Source organism: Schistocerca americana, chromosome 3, assembly GCF_021461395.2.
Source record: "Schistocerca americana isolate TAMUIC-IGC-003095 chromosome 3, iqSchAmer2.1, whole genome shotgun sequence".
NCBI lineage: Eukaryota > Metazoa > Arthropoda > Insecta > Orthoptera > Acrididae > Schistocerca > Schistocerca americana.
Genome location: NC_060121.1, coordinates 475,255,554 through 475,276,826, shown reverse-complemented (window position 1 = coordinate 475,276,826; position 21,273 = coordinate 475,255,554). Strand labels below are relative to the sequence as shown.

At 43.6% G+C, this 21,273-nt stretch overlaps 1 protein-coding gene across 1 annotated transcript in view; it reads right to left on the bottom strand.

Moving 5' to 3' along the window:
• LOC124606160 (dipeptidase 1-like) overlaps positions 1 to 21,273 on the bottom strand; it is a 369,120-nt gene that overhangs the window by 110,597 nt on the left and 237,250 nt on the right. The window contains exons 6-7 of the mRNA XM_047138127.1: positions 18,299 to 18,449; positions 4,930 to 5,047 (exon numbers count right to left, since the gene is read on the bottom strand). Coding sequence (XP_046994083.1) covers positions 4,930 to 5,047; positions 18,299 to 18,449 — 269 coding nt within the window. The remainder of the gene's footprint in view (positions 1 to 4,929; positions 5,048 to 18,298; positions 18,450 to 21,273) is intronic.

Genomic DNA, 21,273 nt, shown 5'->3' with positions numbered 1-21,273 from the left:
CAATTTACTTTTCCAATTCTTACAACTGGTCTAGGTCCACCATCTTGCATTGCGTTATTGGAAAATTGGGCTATTTTCCAACTTTCTGCCATCTGTTGAATTTTCCACCAATTTATTTCATTTCAGGCGATTTTATACATAGGCCAATAGACCTAAGCCACATCTGGTACATCTACACTAATATTCTACTAACTAAAACGCAAAATACGTAGCTTCAAGCGCAAGAAATAAGTAGGTTGTAAAAAGGAGACTATGATCGGAAAATGAAACATTCCTCACTGAGAGGAGAATACAAGTCTTAAGGGAAAAACCATCTTAAGTGAGTGGATATTAATAAATTGCCTGCTACTTTATCAACATATGAGGAATGGATGGTCGAATTCCTATATAGATACATCTGATTAGCATGTGTACCACATGAAACGCTAGCCAGAATTGTAGGATAAATATTGTTAAGGCCTAGAAAGGGCCCAGTACACCGAGGTAATGAAAGTCATGGGGTAGCGGTATGCACATCTACAGATGGCGGTAGCATCTCGTGCACAAGATATAATATGGCAATGCATTGGCGAAAGGTCGGTTGTACTCAGATGATTCATGTGAAAATGTTTGCGACGTTATTATGGTCGGGCGACAGGAATTAACAGACGGTGAAGGCGAAATGGTGGTTGTGGCCAGACTTATGAGACATTCCATTTCGGAAATTGATAGGGAATTTAATATTCAGAAATCCACATTCTGAAGAATGTACCGAGAACCCCAAATTTGAGTCATTACCTCTCACCAAGACAACGAAGCGGCTGACGGCCTACATTTAACTACAAATAGCAGCGTCATTGGTGTAGCATTGTCAGTGCTAACAGACAAGCAACACTGTCTGAAAAAACAGCAGAAATCAATGTGCGACGTACGATAAACCTATCTGTTAGGACAGAGTGGCGAAATTCGGCGTGAATGGGAAATGGCAGCAGATGAGTGACGCCTCTGGTGGGCTCCTCACCACATCGATTGGGCCCCTAGACATCTGGAAAACCGGGGCGTTGTCAGAAGAGTCCAGATTTCAGTTGGTAAGAGCTGATGGTAGGGTTTGAGAGTGACGCAGGCCCAAAGAAGTCATACACCCAAGTTGTCAACATGGTACTGTGCAAGCTGGTGGTGGCTCTAAAATAATGCTGGCGATGTTTACATGGGATGGACTGCCTCCTCTGGTCCAAATGTACATACCAATGACTGGAAACTGTTATGTTCGGCTACTTGGAGACAATGGACTTCATGTTCCCAAAAAAAAACATGGAATTTTTAAGGATGACAATGCTCTGTGTCACCGGCCCATAATTGTTCGCGATTGATTTGAAGACCATTCTGGACGACTTCAGTGAGTCATTTGTCCATTCAGATCGCCTGACATGGATCTCATAGAACCTTTATGGAACGTGATTGGGAGTTCAGGTAGTGTACAAAGACGCTTTCGCAATTATGGACGGCTGTAGAAGAACTATGGCTCAATACTTTTGCAGGGGACATCCAACGACTTGTTGAGTCCAAACCACTTTGATTTACTGCACTACACCGTGCAAGAGGAGGACCGACACGACATTAGGAGGTATCCCATGACTTTTGTCACCTCGATTTATATCTTAAAACAATAAAATGTGCCATAATTAATTACTATGATAGAGCTTTACTACGATAGACTTTCACTTAAAATATGAAGAGGCATACAAATTTCACAGCATGTCCTAAAGAAAGAAAGCTACATTGACCTCGCCAAGAACACACACACAATCAGCACGAATTTAAAATAAGGTGTAAACTACGCCACAGTGCCGGCAGAGTGATCCTGTTAACAGCGTTACTCTACAAAACAAACTGAGGCATAATATCCTCAAATTACATTTGGTGGGGGGATCATACTCATTAACTTTATAATCGTATAAATGCAATCAAATGAAAAAAAAAGGTAACATGGATAGTGGGATCATTAGATGTATTGCTTATACAGTGATAAAAAGCAAGAAGTTGTAAAACGAATAATGCTAAATATAAAATTGTTAAAAAGAAAGATGACAATATATGTTTCTGAGACATTAGTGCGATGATTTCGATTAACAAATACAAGCATCAGAAAAAGTTTTGCATCACCCCGGTTCCCAGAACTCCTGAAGATAGACATTGAATGTGGGTTTGTATCACACAGTGACCTTGAATGTTCAGAGATGTCACTACACCCACTCAAAGATGTAAACAACCATACATGACCAGCACCTATTAGACGGAGGTGGCCTGACAGCCGATCAGTTCCAGTCATTACAACAGGAAGGACGTATACGGCTCATGTTGTCTGTAGTTCAACCATGCCGCGGTCAAAACCGCGGTTCGATCGCGTTCGCATTACTTTGTGTGAGGATGCGCTCTCAAGAGAGGAAGTGTCCAGGTGTCTCGGAGTGAACCTAAGCGATCTTGTTCGGATATGGAGGAGGTACAAAGAGACAGGAACTATCGATCATACGCCTAACTCAGGCCGCCCAATGGCTACTACTGCAGTGGACAGTCGTTACCTACGGATTATGGCTCGGAGGAACCTTGACAACAATGCCAGCATGTTTAATGATGCTTTTCGTGCAGCCACAGGACGTCGTGTTACGACTGAAACTGTGCAAATAGGCTGCATGATGAGCAACTTCACTTCCGACGTCCAAGGCAAGGCCGTCTTTGCAACCACGACACCATGCAGTGCAGTACAGATGGGCCGAATGGACCGTTCCGGATTGGCATCACGTTGCCTTCACCGATGTGTGTCGCATATGCCTTCAATCAGACAATCGTCGGAGACGTGTTTGTAGGCATCCCGGTCAGGCTGAACGCCTTAGGCAACTGTCTAGCGAGTGCAGCAAGGTGGAGGTTCCCTGCGGTTTTGGGATGGCATTATGTTGGGATGACGTACGCCGCTGGTGGTCATGGAAGGCGCCTAACGGCTGTACGATACGTGATTGCCGTCCTCCGATCGAAGTGCAACCATATCGGTTGCATATTGGCGAGGCATTCGCCTTCAGGGATGTCAACTCCCGTCCCCATCGTTCAAATATTATGAATGACTTCCCTCAGGATAACGACATCGCTCTCCAGACGTGAACCCTATCGAACATGCCTGGGATAAATTGAAAAGGGCTTTTTATGGACGACGTGACCCACTAACCACTCTGAGGGATCTACATCAAATCTCCGTTGAGGAATGGGACAATCTGGACCAACAGTACCTTGATGAACTTGTGGATAGTAAGCCACGACGAATACAGTCATGCATCAATGGAAGAGGACGAGCTACGTTCTAATTTTTTTGTGTGTGTATAATAACATAGCCAAGAACAAGCTTACGGAGCTATCATAAAATTATGACTGATAAAATAAGTGGGGAAAGAAGAAAAATGTGTGAAACTAAAGAATGTAGTAAGTAAACGGACCCTTGTCTTTGATAGCCAGATTCCAGGGTAGGCGGAAATAGTCGGAAGAACCTAACCCCCAGAGTGCCTCTCAAACTTCCGGACACGCCGTACCATGGAAGGGATACTAAGACATTTTATCAGTAAACTGATAAAATCATGTAGTAAATAAAATAGATTACACAAACTGTAAGAGGTTCGTCAAACACGAGAATGATGTAACAAGTATGTGTAGTGACAGGGCATAATATACACACCAAGGCGTTCGATAATTAACGACCCGTGGCTCCCAGCTCTTACGACAAACAGAATGGATGACCGCACAACAGAACACAAGATAGAAGAATCAATTCACATAAAACCCAGCCCACCCTTTGCCCGTGATCGCATTATCTACCGACACCATTAATGGATGTCCTGTCTCCTTTCTAGTCACCATTGCAACCATTTATACCACTATCCTCACTACAGGCTACTACCTTCAACTGGGAAAACCTCCATAATTCTATATTCCCTCAAACCGCACAAATCGTCCAACTGCCCATGTGGCTCACCTCCTTATTTAGCAAGGTTTTCGAATCCTGCCTCTTCCGACGCAACCGTCAACCCTTCAACCGACAGGACCTGCTTCCCGTTAACAAGTCTAGGTTCCATCCCATTCTGATGAGTCGCTCCTGCACCTCAGCCATCTCCTATCCCATCAGCTGAGGCCCCGTAAATACGCTATCGAATAAACCAACTATTCTATGCTGCCGCGCCTTCAACCACACATCCCTTCACCCCTACACCTACACACACTAATCCTGTCCCAGTGCAGCTTCAAACAACTGCCCCCGGCAGATAATGAGATCTGCTCCGACATTTATCACTCCTACCAATTTTAATTTAGCCCCACAAATCAAAATCCACAACAGGTCTCGTCTTTCCCTGTCTCTCTCCATTCCTCCTCATTCTTTCCCTCTTGTTATCACACCCCTCCTCACTCCGTATCTTTCCCACCTTCTGCCTTTCCACTAGCCACCACAACACCTACCATCATCTCCACAGTTTTCCCTACCCTTCAACCGTGTGGAAGGTATTCTCTCCTTCTCTCCTCCCGGAATACTTTTCTCCCAGTGCCGGTTCTCCAGATTTACCTTATCCATGTTATACTTTTAAAAATACTCTTGGCTGAAAAGCGGAATATTGTTCCACTCCCTACACTATTGCCGGTTTCTGCTAAGTGCAACCCAAAAGTAGCTTTCTTACTTGGCTGTAAATGTTTCTTGAACCTTACGTCGAAAGAGCGGCCGGTTTCAGCGATATAACATTACCACAATCAGTACGATCTATACTGTGTACCCCAAAGCCATCAAATTTCAGTGTGGTTTTTAAAACCTACTTACCAGCAGTGCTCACTTACTTGTGTAGCTGTGCAGTGGCACCGTTTCTATAGCGGCACTCGTACACATGTTAGGCGCCAGGTAAGGGCGGACGCAGCGGTACTTACCCGTCCAAACTCGGTGAGCCCCGGCCTGCGGCGCCTCCCGGCGGTCGGCGTGGGCGCTGGCGCGGCGGCGGTAGCCGGAGGATCCGGGCCGGCGGCGTCCGCCACAGAACAGTCTGCCCTACCGGAAAGCACACGCTCTTAGAGCAGGCCAGCCTCACCAGGCGAACGGCGCATGCGCCGTCACTAACCTTTATACATTATCTAACCAAAAAAAAGCAAATCGTGTATCCAGAATGCGAGGAGGAAATGAAACAAAATTTAATGGGTTGAGAGGACATATGATGCTTTGTCAGTGATTACAAATTTTCGTAGAACCTGACTGTGTGACTCCACGTATCAATATGACGCTGTACCCCCTCTGGCCTGGATATATGGTCTGACTTGGTTGGGAAGGATGTCGACATGGAAAGTTTGCCCGCAACTGTCGCGACTGGTCGTCGTTATCATTGATATTGGCGCTTGGACGGAACTGACCTCTGAGCTGATCACCGACATGTTCTATCGCGGATAGATCTGGGGATGTTGCTGACTACGGGAGTATCTCAGCACCACACAGACAGTTCACAGAGAAACGTGCCGTGTGTGGACTACAATTCTCACTTGCTATTTAAAAGTTTTAAAACAGACTAATTCAGAATCGAATTCATTTTACGAGATCCGATTGGTAATTATGAACTATTCTGTTGAGTAACACTCTTGCATTACGCATAGCAATATTAAATATACGTAATTACAACGCACTGTGATTTATTTCATCTCCCAACAGCGGTATGCCGCAACTAGGCATTGCTCAGCTATCCGATGTCGCACAGGTAAGCTAAAGTGATCATTAGCGCCAGAACTCAACATTGATTTATGTACTTAAGGAACAATGGTTGTCTATTCCGTTTATATTCAGTAAAAGAGTAACTGGTTTGAAATACTTTCTGATGTTATTTAGTTCAGTTGCTGTGTACGTGTTTTGTGCTGGAAATCTAGGTTTTGTGAATGCGTATAACTTTTATACATCGATTGAGTAATGGCGTAGGTCAGATCTATATCCACATTTTCATCATACTCCACATGCCACCTAATGGTGTTTGGTGGAGGGTACTTTCGGTGCCGCTATCTGATACCTCCAACCCTACACCACTCGCGAATAGTGCGTAGGGAGAATGACTGTCGGTAAGCCTCTGTATTGGCTCTAATTCGTCGTATTTTCTCCTCGTGGTCAATACGTGAGATGTATGTAGGGGGCAAGTAATATGTTGTCACACTCCTCTTGAAAAGTGCTGTCCCGAAATTTCAATAGTAAATCTCTCCACGATACACTATGCCTCTCTTGTAACGCCTGCCAGTGAAGTTTGTTTAGCATCTCCGTAACGCTCTCTCGCAAGATAAACGACCCCGTGCCCAAACGCGTCGCTCTTCGTTCGATCTTCTCTATCTCCTCTAGTCCTACCTAACAGGGATCCCAGACAGATGAACAATACTCAAGAATCGAGCGAACAAGCGCCTTATAAGCCACTTCTTTCATGGAAAAGTTAAATTTCCTTAAGATTCTGCCGATGAATCTGAGTCTGGTTTCTGCTTTTCCCACTATCTGTTTTACATGGTCATTCCACTTAAGGTCGCTTTGCATAGTTACGAATGCACATTTTACGGCAACGCTATCTCCAGCTATTTGACATCAATAGTATAGCTGTACAGTAGTGGACTTCATTTCCTATATATACACTATATGTCAGATTTCTTTACATTCGGGGTCAGCTGCCAGTGTTTGCATCATTCATCAATCCTCCGCAGGTCGTTCTGCAAATTCTTACTATCTTCTATGTTTTGGTATAGACAACTGCATCGTCTGCGAATAGCCTTAAAGAACTTCCGATGTATCTACTAGAACATTTATACACACATAAAAAAGTTTTGAATCACCTCAGTTCCGAGAGTTCCGCAACCTGTGCAGAAAATTGAGTAGAGATCAGCATAAACATAATTTCCGCCCTTTTTATTGCTCATGAAAGCCACACATTCATTGTTGTACCGACATAGAGCGAGTCCTTCAAAGGTGGTAGTCCAGATTGCTGTACACACCGGTACTTCTAATCCCCAGTAGCATGTCCTCTTGCAATGATGCATGTCTGTATTCATCGTGGCTTAGATCCAAAAGTTCATCAAGGCACTGTTGGTCCACATTGTCCCACTTCTTAAAGGCGATTCCGTGTAGATACTTCAGAGTGGTTGGTGTGTCACGTCGTCCATAAAATGCTCCTTTCAATCTGGCTGGATTCTTGTCTGGAGTACATGCTGTCTACTCTAGTCGAGCGATGTCGTTTTCCTGTGCACGATGGGGGCGCGAATAGTTGTACATGAAGACGAATGCCTCGACAGTATGCAGCCGGTATGTTTGCATTGTCGGTCGGAGGATGGCACTCACGTATCGTACAGCCGTTACGGCGCCTTCCATGACCACTAGCGGCGTACGTCGTCCCCACATAATGCCACGCCAAAACAGCTTGGAACCTCCACCTAGCTGCAATCGATGGACAGTATGTCTAAGACGCTCAGACTGACCGGGTTGCCTACAAACACGTCTCCGACGGTTGTCTGGTTGAAGGCATATGCGACACTCATCGGTGAAGACAATGTGATGCCAATCCTGAGCGGTCCATTCGGTCCATCTGTACCCCGCTGCATGGTGTCGTGGTTGCAGAGACGGACCTGTGAAGTTGCGCATCGTGTAGCATACTGAGCACAGTTTGAGTCGTAACATGACGTCCTGTGGCTGCACGAAAAGCGTTACTCAACATGGAGGCGTTGCTGTCAGGGTTCCTCCAAGCCATAATCCGTATGTAGCGGTCATTCACTGCAGTAATAGCCCTTGGGCGGCCTGATTGAGGTATGTCATCTTCAGTTTCTGTGTCTCTGTATCTCCTCCGTATCCGAACAAGATCACTTTGATTCACTCCAAGACGCTGGACACTTCCCTTGTTAAGAGTCCTTCCTGGTACAAAGTAACAATGCGGACACAATCGAACCGCGATATTGACCGTCTAGGCATGGTTGAACTACAGACAACACGAGCCGTGTACCTCCTTCCTGGTGGAATGACTGTAACTGACCGGCTGAAGGAATCCCCTCCGTCTAACAGGCGCTGATCATGTATGATTGTTTGTGTCTTTGGGGTGGTTTAGTGACATATCTGAACAGTCAAAGGGTGTGTCTATGATGTAATATCTACAGCGAATGTCTATCTTCAGGAGTTAAGGGGAAACCAGGGTGATGTAAACCTTTCTTTGATGTGTGTATATATTGTAAACAGCAACGGTCTTATCACACTTCTTTGTGGTTATAAAGATTGCATGTAATGTTCATAATAATGCGCGTAGGTACTCTACACACAGATGGCATATACGCAGTGCAACATAATTGAAGGTTACATATAGCTACTAGCAAGAATAAAGTCGCATCACGCACACTGACCTGTGGGTTTGACAAAGCTATTCCTCATTATACGACTGCCTGGTTTTTTGATGAAACAGGACTGTCGACGTCTTCATTAAAAGTAATTCCGCTGAAGTGATGCCGTTTCATCAATCCCACAACTTATACTGACAGGTCAGGAAGTCCTTTCATTCGTTGCAGAAGAGCCATACTCTTGTCGCACAGAAATAGGAAATCACAAGTAATAGCGATGCAGTTAATAAAAAAACAAAAAAACAAAAACACCTGAATCTGTAGTCAGTTACGGGCTCCAGCTTTGGAGAAAATGTTTTCATGTGCTCGGTTTTCCACGAATATATTGCCAGATCGGGGGGTATTTAGAAAGGTTGACAACGTTGCTTTTCCTTATGATTTTCACACTAGAGATGTGACCGTTTATTTGTTTATTGTAAGATTAAACGTTATCAATCCCATGAAAAGTGAGATACTTCATTTCCTGTGATTTGTGACCTGTTTCATTCTTTCTTTCTGACTCTCTTCCTGAAACAATCACTGGTGTGCTTTTCGATGTAACTGTTGGGTGCTGGTTGTGGATTGCATCGCGCTGGGACTGGGATCCACCTGGTGGTAGATACACCCCACTGTGACACCGGGTTACCGTAGTGGTTGAAGCGACTCGAACATATCTTCAATTACAGATATAAGGCTTTCGTTTGCTGTGTAGGAGCGATTTCAAAACGGGAATACGGAAGAAATGATTTATGTTTAGTCTCGAAACGCATATTTAATGTCATCAACCGCATTTTACCTAGATTTCTTGTCTTATCAGTGTTCCAATTTTTCAAGTTATTCCACGGTGACGGATGGTGCTATGTGCCTAGTCTCCATGACTGTTCCTCCTCCTGATTTTGCCCTGTTCATACGGTCCACAAACTTTTAGTTAAGCAAGAGTCAGTAAAAAACAGTATCAGGAGACAAACTGATGTCAGCAAGATACATCTTAAAAGCGTTATTGAACTCTTCCAGCAGATTCCAAGACATATGAAATTGCGGTTAGCGTTGTACACTGAGTTAGATTCGGCCGCAAGTGCTGTAATATTAAACATAGCGGTCTGTTTTAACAATTAGATAATTATCATATGAATGTTGTGATAGCCTAGAGGGGTCGTTGGTGTGAAACAAACGGGAAATAAACTACGACCAAAATGTTCGATCTGAAAGATATTGCATAGATAGTCCGCCCACACTAAATAGAGCAACCTGTTCTTGTTACTTTGATTCCTCTCTGTCTTACGCTTTTTGGGAATAAAAAGCTCTTTCACCAGAAACTTTTGCTTTCATTCACAAAGCAATGCCAGGAGTTAAATTGTAATCGTTACGAGCAGACGGCACTTTCGTCTCTTTGGTTTTTATACAATTAATTTTTCTTACTGTCGGCGCTTCTTGTCTTGTTTTACATTCTGGTGACACAGCTTCACCCTACAGGTAATCAGAATCGGGAACCGAACTTACATTGCAATTGTGCACTGCTTAGTTTTCTTCACGAATTTTTTATGGTATTTTTCGGCCGTTATGTAAGATATCCCTGCACAGGTTGCTTTTCTGTTTTGAAATTACATGTTATTCTCTGCATATGAAATTTGTTTGTGGATATTTGCATTTTATGAGCGATGTAAATTTGTCTTTTCATTTGCGTTATTATGCACCCAAGGAAAACAATCATAAGGTAAACTGTTTTCAAGTACATAGTAATGAAATACAAGTTATTCATTTGTAATGTTGACTGTGTATGGGGATGGTAGATCAGATAGTCGGTTAGACTGAATGATTTTTTTTTTTATTCGTTCGCAGTTCGCTTAAATAAGGCCTAAAATACCTACGCCAGATGTTGAAGAGAAGAGCTACCCGTGCAATTTCCCACGCTCATTATTTATGACGTTAGAGCTGCAGTCGCCGCATCAAGATACTCGTATTATTCGTACCTGCGATTTAATCCCTATCATAGTTACAGAAACGCTAATAAAACTCTTTGACCTATGCTACATACTTCTGCTCCCAGTCAATGGAGTGGCAAAGAGGAATGAAGGACGATTGGGTTTAGCGTACCATCGACATCGTGGTAATCAGAGGCGGAGCACAAGTTCGGATGGTAACAAGGGTGGGGAATGAAATTGGCCGTGCCCTTTCAAAGGAACAATAGCAGGATTTGCATAGCGCGATTTATGGAAATCACGGAAAACCTAAATCTAGATGGCCGGTCGTGGCTTCGAACTGCCTTGCTCTCGAGTGCAAGTCCTCTATGCTAACCACTGCACCACCTCGCTCGGTAATGCGGTGGCTGCCAGTGACGCCATATCTACGTAGGGTGAGCTTCGCTGGTGCCATCCAGGTAATGGAACACATTACATGAGCAAACACTTCTTCCGGTCGTCTAACGGAGGAATGGCAACACTGTATAACAGTCTTAAGAAAGTTTAAGATATGAAATTTTTATTGCCTTGATCAAGTGTAGGTACACTGGGCTATTAGTTTTGGCAGGGTTAACCTGTTATCATCAGATCTGCAATGTCACAAAAAATGAAAATACTACACTATTGCAACTGTATATATAAATTAAAGGTTTTACAACTTTTTTGAGGTACCCTCAGTGTACAGGTTATGAAATCACGCTGTGTGATAAACTTCACTTTTTTTTGTACCATCGTAACAGTCTTTGGACCTAAATTAATCTTAACTTTATGTAAGTTATTGCAGTAAATATATAAATTACAATATATGCCGAAGCAAATACTAACTCATTATGAAAAGAGAATAACACATTAAGAAATACAACTGTGTCCTGAAGGCAACACAGTCATATAGCTCTGGCCAATCAAGAAATGACGTATATGTCTGAGTTGTTTGCCGTATACCTGCCTGGTTAATACAGTAATACAGAGGAGTACCACCAGATGGCAGCAGCCTCACGAATAAAGACTGGGATTGTACTATTTTCCAATTTAAATGATGCACACTATATTCACTTATATACTGTTACACGAACATATATACTGTTAAAAAGATGGAATATATTTATAATTATTCATGAGACTACTGCTATCTCGTGGTACTCCCCACTCCTCCGTGTTACTCTATTAGGCCAACTAGTACCAAACAATATGTAGCCGGCAGTCAACTTAGACCGGTTTACTGCATCTGAATCTCTCTGTGTTGCTATGAGGATACAATTATATTTTTTAATGTCATACTCTCTTTTCATCATGAGGTAATCTTAGGCATATGTTCGAATTTATGTATTTACTCTAATGATTTATGTAAAGGTAATTTTTATTTCAAATTCACAGTCCGTTACGATGGCGCAGAAACAGACGTGCGGTTTATGGCAGTAAAATGTAAAATCGTTAATTTGCGATTTTAGCCACAACAGCGTACTAGTTTGTAATTTCTGTAACTCTTCAGATCTGAAGGTGGCAGCTCAGATCGGCTGAAAAGAGGTATCAAGTGTACCTACATGCGATCAAGGCAATAAACCTTCATAACTGAGGCTTTTTTCACGTTTAGCTCATGATTTCTCTCCAGCTGACAACTCCAGGTATTTGTATTGTATAACCCGTTTGGAAACTAAGTGACCGTCGATTTACTTGCATTTGTGGATCAGAATTGTTCTGGTTAATTCACTCGATATTTTAATGCCATTTAGATGAAATATTCTGAATAATTCTCACTTAACAGATGACATAGATGTATAAAATATATATTTTTGAAAGAAAGAAGCTCGCTTCTGCAAAAACTACAGCTTACTTCACCATTTACGTTGTGAAATTATCGTCTTGCTACAGTTTTTATGTTAGCTAAGCGGTAGAGTGTTCGCTCTTCCAGCCGAAGGGTGCGTCAATTTTCGGTTCTGATCTCGATGGAGACAAGATCTTTACCTGTTCTGAGAAAGACCAACTATCAGCATATCGGCAATCATTAAATGAATCACTGAGAAAACTCGTCCCCCAATAAATTCTGACACTACCTTGATTCTGTGCATTGTATATCTAAAGGGAAAGAACGTCCATAGTTGCACACTTCTTAATTCTTGCTTGTTATGCTTCCGTCGGTTGTAAAGATATATTTGTAGCGCAGAATAGTTTGTTAACTGAGCTTCGTTATACATCAAACCTAGTGGTTCATTTGCATATTTTCGTGGTAATCTTGTAACACTATTTCACTATGACTGTGGACTGAATATAGACGCAGATCGTTTCAAAACCGAAAGTGTGTATTATCATGCTAATTCGTGACAATTTGGGATATATGTTTTACTAAAAAGGGCTGTTATTATATCATTATTATGATAAGTTTTGACTCATTTGCACTAACACACACAGTGGATACACATCAGGTAAATTAATCAGTAGCGATGGTGTCCCACATTTTATAAAACTGTCTGACAATGCTCGGATAGTTTTTCGACTTCACGCCTACGGACAATACTTTGGTAGCAGTTTGTCTCCTTGCATATTATGCGGCGTTAATGGACAATAGAGCTGTGCAATTCAATATAATGATACGGCAAGAGATCTTGCGAATTCTGTCACCGACTACACATAACTTATGTGTCTCCACAAAACTTGTGATCGATTCTGGTACCACGAGAAGATGCTTATCATCTCATCACTGCAAAAAGGTAATAAGACAAATGAAAAATTAGATCATCAAGAAAACGCTAGATGCTACACTAGGAAACTGTCCGATTTTAAGGGCCGATAAGAATGTTTTTGTTTTGTTGTTGTTGTTGTTGTGGTCTTCAGTCCTGAGACTGGTTTGATGCAGCTCTCCATGCTACTCTATCCTGTGCAAGCTTCTTCATCTCCCAGTACCTACCGCAACCTACATCCTTTTGAATCTGCTTAGTGTATTCATCTCTTGGTCTCCCTCTACGATTTCTACCCTCCACGCTGCCCTCCAATGCTAAAGTGGTCATCCCTTGATGCCTCAACACATGTCCTACCAACAGATCCCTTCTTCCAGTCAAGTTGTGCCACAAACTTCTCTTCTCCCCAATCCTATTCAATACTTCTTCATTAGTTATGTGATCTACCCATCTAATCTTCTTCATTATTCTGTACCACCACATTTCGAAAGCTTTTATTGTCTTCTTGTCCAAACTACACTCCTGGAAATTGAAATAAGAACACCGTGAATTCATTGTCCCAGGAAGGGGAAACTTTATTGACACATTCTTGGGGTCAGATACATCACATGATCACACTGACAGAACCACAGGCACATAGACACAGGCAACAGAGCATGCACAATGTCGGCACTAGTACAGTGTATATCCACCTTTCGCAGCAATGCAGGCTGCTATTCTCCCATGGAGACGATCGTAGAGATGCTGGATGTAGTCCTGTGGAATGGCTTGCCATGCCATTTCCACCTGGCGCCTCAGTTGGACCAGCGTTCGTGCTGGACGTGCAGACCGCGTGAGACGACGCTTCATCCAGTCCCAAACATGCTCAATGGGGGACAGATCCGGAGATCTTGCTGGCCATGGTAGTTGACTTACACCTTCTAGAGCACGTTGGGTGGCACGGGATACATGCGGACGTGCATTGTCCTGTTGGAACAGCAAGTTCCCTTGCCGGTCTAGGAATGGTAGAACGATGGGTTCGATGACGGTTTGGATGTACCGTGCACTATTCAGTGTCCCCTCGACGATCACCAGTGGTGTACGGCCAGTGTAGGAGATCGCTCCCCACACCATGATGCCGGGTGTTGGCTCTGTGTGCCTCGGTCGTATGCAGTCCTGATTGTGGCGCTCACCTGCACGGCGCCAAACACGCATACGACCATCATTGGCACCAAGGCAGAAGCGACTCTCATCGCTGAAGACGACACGTCTCCATTCGTCCCTCCATTCACGCCTGTCGCGACACCACTGGAGGCGGGCTGCACGATGTTAGGGCGCGAGCGGAAGACGGCCTAACGGTGTGCGGGACCGTAGCCCAGCTTCATGGAGACGGTTGCGAATGGTCCTCGCCGATACCCCAGGAGCAACAGCGTCCCTAATTTGCTGGGAAGTGGCGGTGCGGTCCCCTACGGCACTGCGTAGGATCCTACGGTCTTGGCGTGCATCCGTGCGTCGCTGCGGTCCGGTCCCAGGTCGACGGGCACGTGCACCTTCCGCCGACCACTGGCGACAACATCGATGTACTGTGGAGACCTCACGCCCCACGTGTTGAGCAATTCGGCGGTACGTCCACCCGGCCTCCCGCATGCCCAGTATACGCCCTCGCTCAAAATCCGTCAACTGCACATACGGTTCACGTCCACGCTGTCGCGGCATGCTACCAGTGTTAAAGACTGCGATAGAGCTCCGTATGCCACGGCAAACTGGCTGACACTGACGGCGGCGGTGCACAAATGCTGCGCAGCTAGCGCTATTCGACGGCCAACACCGCGGTTCCTGGTGTGTCCGCCGTGCCGTGCGTGTGATCATTGCTTGTACAGCCCTCTCGCAGTGTCCGGAGCAAGTATGGTGGGTCTGACACACCGGTGTCAATGTGTTCTTTTTTCCATTTCCAGGAGTGTATTTATCGTCCATGTTTCACTTCCATATATGGCTACACTCCATACAAATACTTTCAGAAACGACTTCCTGACACTTAAATCTACACTCGATGTTAACAAATTTCTCTTCTTCAGAAACGCTTTCCTTGCCATTGCCAGTCTACATTTTATATCCTCTCTACTTCGACCGTCATCAGTTATTTTGCTCAGCGAATACCAAAACTCTTTTACTACTTTAAGTGCCTCATTTCCTAATCTAATTCCCTCAGCATCACCCGACTTAATTCGACTACATTCCATTATCCTCGTTTTGCTTTTGTTGATGTTCATCTTATATCCTCCTTTGAATACACTGTCCATTCTATTCAACAGCTCTTCCAAGTCCTTTCCTGTCTCTGACAGAATTACAATGTCATCGGCTAACCTCAACGTTTTTATTTCTTCTCCATGGACTTTAATACCTACTCCGAATTTTTCTTTTGTTTCCGTCATTACTTGCTCAATATACAGATTGAACAACATCGGGGAGAGGCTACTACCCTGTCTCACTCCATCGCAACCACTACTTCCCTTTCATGCCCCTCGACTCTTATAACTGCCATCTGGTTTCTGTACAAATTGTAAATAGCCTTTCGCTCCCTGTATTTTATCCCTGCCACCTCCAGAATTTGAAAGAGAATATTCCAGTAAACATTGTCAAAAGCTTTCTCTAAGTCTACAAATGCTAGAAACGTAGGTTTGCCTTTCCTTAATCTTTCTTCTACGATAAGTCGTAGGGTCAGTATTGCCTCACGTGTTTCGATATTTCTACGGAATCCAAACTGATCTTCCCCGAGGTCGGCTTCTACCAGTTTTTCCATTCGTCTGTAATGAATTTGCGATATGATTTTGCAGCGGTGACTTATTAAACTGATGGTTCGGTAATTTTCACATTTGTCAACACCTGCTTTCTTTGGGATTGGAATTATTATATTCATCTTGAAGTCTGAGGGTATTTCGCCTGTCTCATACATCTTGCTCACCAGATGGTAGAGTTTTGTCAGGACTGGCTCTCCCAAGGCTGTCAGTAGTTCTAACGGAATGTTGTCTACTCCCCGGGCCTTCTTTCGACTCAGGTCTTTCAGTGCTCCGTTAAACTCTTCACGCAGTATTATTTCTCCCATTTCATCTCCAGCTACATCCTCGTCCATTTCCATAATATTTTGCTCAAGTACATCGCCCCAGTGTAGACCCTCTATATACTCCTTATACCTTTCTGCTTTCCCTTCTTTGCTTAGAACTGGCTTTCCGTTTGAGCTTTTGATATTCATACAAGTGGTTCTCTTTTCTCCGAAGGTCCATTTAATTTTCCTGTAGGCAGTATCTATCTTACCCCTAGTGAGATAAGCTTCTACATCCTGTCATTTGTCCTCTAGCCATCTCTGCTTAGCCATTTTTCACTTCCTGTCGATTTCATTTTTGAGACGTTTGTATTCCTTTTTGCCTGCTTCATTTACTGCATTTTTACATTTTCTCCTTTCATAAATTAAATTCAATATATCTTCTGTTACCCAAGGATTTCTACTAGCCCTAGTCTTTTTTCCTACTTGATCCTCTGCTGCCTTTACTACTTCATCCCTCAAAGCTACCCATTCTTCATCTACTGTATTTCTTTCCACCATTCCTCTCAATTTTTCGCTTATGCTCTCCCTGAAATTCTGAACAACCTCTGGTTTAGTCAGTTTATCCAGATCCCGTCTCCTTAATTTCCCAGTTTTTTTTTTTTTTCAGTTTTAATTTACAGGTCATAACCAATACATTTTGGTCAGAGCCCACATCTGCCCCTGGAAATGTCTTACAATTTAAAACTTGGTTCCTAAATCACTGTCTTACCATTATATAATCTATCTGAAACCTGTCAGTATCTCCAGACTTCTTCCATATATACAACCTTTTCTTATGATTCTTGAACCAAGTGTTAGCTATGATTAAGTTGTGCTCCGTGCAAAATTCTACCAGGCCGCTTCCTCTTTCATTTCTTACCCCCAATCCATATTCACCTACTACGTTTCCTTCTCTCCCTTGTCCTACTGCCGAATACCAGTCACCCATGACTATTAAATTTTGTTTTAAGAGCCATTAATGCTGTGGACTGCGTTTTATTTATGATAAAAAAAGTGCAGAAGTACAGCACAACGTTTCAAGTCATAGAACTGTAATGAACAAAATCATTTCTTACATATTTTAATTTTTTTGCGTATGAATAAATAAATAAATTACGTAATAAATACAAGGAAAAAATAGGTCAGGACTTCCGTTTCTTATACAAGTCCATTTTGAGATTATATTTTGCGAAGTTTACTGTAGAGCTGCCTACGCTGTTGAGGAAGAAGTGGCTTTCAATAACGTTTTCATGACAGACACTGTTTTGTCTTTTCACTTCATAAACACTTTTTACTGTTTTAGAAATCGGAACTATCTCCTTCCATTAAAGGAGTTTCGTAAGAGGAGTTGTCATTGGAATTGTCCTGACGAATATTACCACCAGCGACATTTCGATCATTCTGAAGTTGCCAAGCAAATTTCTGTTGATGCCTTTGTGAAGTGGGTCTGCGGAGGAACAACCACGGATAAGGCAATGCTAGGCAGACGTTATGATCCGGTGGCCGTGGTCCGTCGAACATTGCGTAGGTTGTTTATAAGAAATGGCATAAAATCAGTGGAGGGTAAATCCTCGTGAGTTCAAAGTGCTACTACAATTTCAGCTAGCACGACGACTGTGGCTAGGGAGTTAGAAAGAATAGGATACAGGGACAGAGCAGTTTCCCTTTAGCCATACATTCCTGCACTCAGCGCTAAGTGACGCTGGAGGTGGTGTGATGAACGACGTTATTGGACCATGGGTGACTGGAAACGAGTGACTTGGATTGAAGAATCACTCTATAGACCGTGGCAGTTCGACGGAAGCGTCTGGGTTTGGCAACCTCCTTGAGAACCATACCTGCCTTCACACATAGTGGCAGCTGTGAGGCACAGAAGAGATGGTGTTACTGTATGGAGGTGATTTTCGTTGTTACCGTGTGGTCCCATTATTGTGATTATGAATCCGCTAAATGCGGAAAGATATGAACATACAGCATTGCTTGCATCATACAATGGAGGAACAGTTCATAGACAATGGCCATTTGTATCAGCATGTAACCTGTCATAAAACAGCATCTGTGATAATATGAATTGTTTCTGACCTGAGCCCAATGGGGCACCTTTCGGTAAATTGGAACGTCGAGTTCGTCGAGAACACAGTGTCCAACAACATTACCAGCTCTGGTTTCACATATTGGGCAGCGAACACCCAGTACGTAGTAGCTAGTACATCTCTTAGTATCTCAGGTGGAGCCACACTCACCACGCCGTGTGGCAGGTGTGGGTGAGCGTGAGGTAGCGCGCGCCCAGGCTGTAGAAGGTGCGCAGCACGGCCAGCGAGCTGCCCAGCGAGTGTCCACCCTCCACGCCCACCAGCGACGCAATCTGGCCCGCCCTGTGCGCCTCCAGGACACCTGCGCACCAAAGATTATGTATCAAAAATCTCACGTGGCGATGTTACACATGACATACATTAAAATTTCCTGAGTAATTTTCTGTATCTTAGTTCAAAATGGTTCAAATGGCTCTGAGCACTATGGGACTTAACATCTGAGGTCATCAGTCCCCTAGAACTTAGAACTACTTAAACCTAACAAACCTAAGGACATCACACACATACATGCCCGAGGCAGGATTCGAAGCTGCGACCGTAGCGGTCACGCGGTTCCAGACTGACGCGCCTACAACAGCTCGGCCACACTGGCCGGCCCTGTATCTTAGTATCCAACAATGTACATCGCTTACTTCACTGAAAACTCTAAACTTCGTAGCAACATTCTAAATTGGGACAATATCCAAATCATGTTAGGGCTCTTCTGCGTGTAGTTTTTGAAGAACTTTTTCCAACAGCATATGAATAGGAGGACGGATCGCACTGTTTGTTTTGCGTCTTAATCTGATCTTGAGTGGACGATTTTGCAAGAATGTCGCCTGCTACTGCCAAGCGTCCCAATGTAAGTCCCATTTCGATACAAAATACAATATGGGGATGCAATCCGGACCATTTGTTGTTTGATGTAAGAAGTGAGCCCTCCATGCATATATCTGCAGAAGTCAGTTTAACACTGTCCCTTTGTAAGCCCATTGTCATATCACAGGTTTAGTTGGGGAGTATCTTTGCGGGCAGCGCGTTTGCAGAGTCGAGCACGGGACACGGAACTGTTATGTTGTGTTGTGGGTAGCACTGCATGTGGGAGGCATTGTTGTTATGGAAGTTGAAGTGTTACTAGAAGTGGTGTTACGGTAAAATACTGAAATATGGAAGTGATTCAGAGGAAAGTGCGTCATGATGTAATTAAAAATGAGCAGTGCCGCCAATAACGTATTTGTGTATCCTCTAGTTGCGTGTCGCAGCGTACATCAATCATCCGCTCCGTGTTCGGCCTCTCAGAATGAACTAATGCGAAGCAATAAAAATGTTACCGTAAAAGAATGCAATCAAGTGCCACTGTCTTGCAGCGAACGCATCATCAACAATCAGGAGCGCCGCGACGATTACGCGCACGCTCATACAAGTGAGGACTGAGAACTGAAAACTAGTGTCAAGGAGGACTGGCACCAAAAGAAATCTGTGCATGTGTGGCGAGCGTAAGAACTTTCCATTCGATTATTCGGCTTCCGCATCATCAACAATCATCCGCGCTGCGTCCGGTTACGAGCACTCTCGTCCAAGTGATGTTATGGACACACAATTATCTAGAAGTTGGCATCACTTGTGACTTAGAGTGTAAACAGTGCAACCTGTGATTTTCATATCGCCTCAGAATATAGATGTTCATACCAGACGTAGGACAGTTTTGTGTTTGACGTTGAGTGGCTCCCCTTACCTGCTTGCATATTTAGATACATAATTTCAGGCACGCTAGCAGCAGTGTGGAGCGGAACAGTACGACCGCCGCGGGATTATCAGGTACGTGGTGTGGTCAGGGCGCACGGTCAAGAAACGCGAAACGAGAACCAGTTAAAGGGATCCCACCAATTGTACCCCTGGGCTTGTTACACTTTGTAATGGCTGGATGGATGATTGGTTTCTATCCAATTATTGCCGCTGGATGGACTAATGTCGGTGCAGCGTAGCACTGAAGCTCGTTGCACTGAATAATAGAATTTTAAAGCACACGGCTGAAGGTCGCTCCATAAATTCTCACATACTGACCAGCCGTGGTCCCATTTCCCATTGAAGATGGATATACGGATGTAACAATATATCTTATGTCAGATATCGATTCCCACAGAGATCGGCAGCATCATACTATCGACGCCAACATCAGCGGAGATAAATGCTGAGAGCAGCCTGCACTACGCGTCTAACCATACCGCCGATTAATAATATTTGTATCTGCATTCTGACATTGCTACGTTCGCCAGCGACATCGAAGTTCCCATGATAATGCTCATATATCACTATTACATCATTCACGCTATAACCTCGAATTCATATAGATGACTCGTCCTTTATTTGCGTTCTTTATTCAGTTACTTTATCACTTTCCATTTTCGGGAGAGAACATATGAACACTTTTCGCACAAATTCTGCAGCTTTAATGGCCCTTTTAATTGGATAAAAACAGATCTTTCGCTATTCGAATGAACTTCTCACTTAGCTACATGAACAAGTGTTTAACCGTCTCTGATCCTCCCCAGTCGCACTGGCCATTTTAAGAGCGGCAAGTTTACTTTGCATTTTACGGCACCTGTTCGTAATCTCTTCAGTGCTCTCCATGAACTGCAGTTGCTGCTCTGTGTTTTTTTCCCTTTGGGGTGCAGATGTGTAATTTACAGAGGTCACGTCTACCTTCCAGCGGTAGTGTCCGTTGGTTAAAGCTCTTCCTTAATTTAAGATGAGTTGGAGCAGTTTGATGGTTGTACATTAAGTGCCGTGGTTCTGTTTGGTGATTTTTCCTCTGTACTAGGTTGCGTCATTTCGCGGTGCTATCGCCAAGAGTGGGTAAATTTTATGGGCAGATGTAGGCCTCAGGCATCCGGTAGCAATCCCGCCAGTCCTATTTAAAGCGACGTCAACAGCTAATCCTCCTACCACCAGGAAATATCAGAGAAAAATGGTAAACACCCAAAATGTATTACGTTAAGATTTTCAGGCAAAGTCAACTTTGTTTTTGGTTCTATACTCGTAAAGAAATTATCTTTGTTCAAAACGAGACTGTAGGATGTAATTTTAGCGAAATGTCACAAATAATGAGCTGGAAATTCATAATTTATGTGGGAAGGAATGTAGTA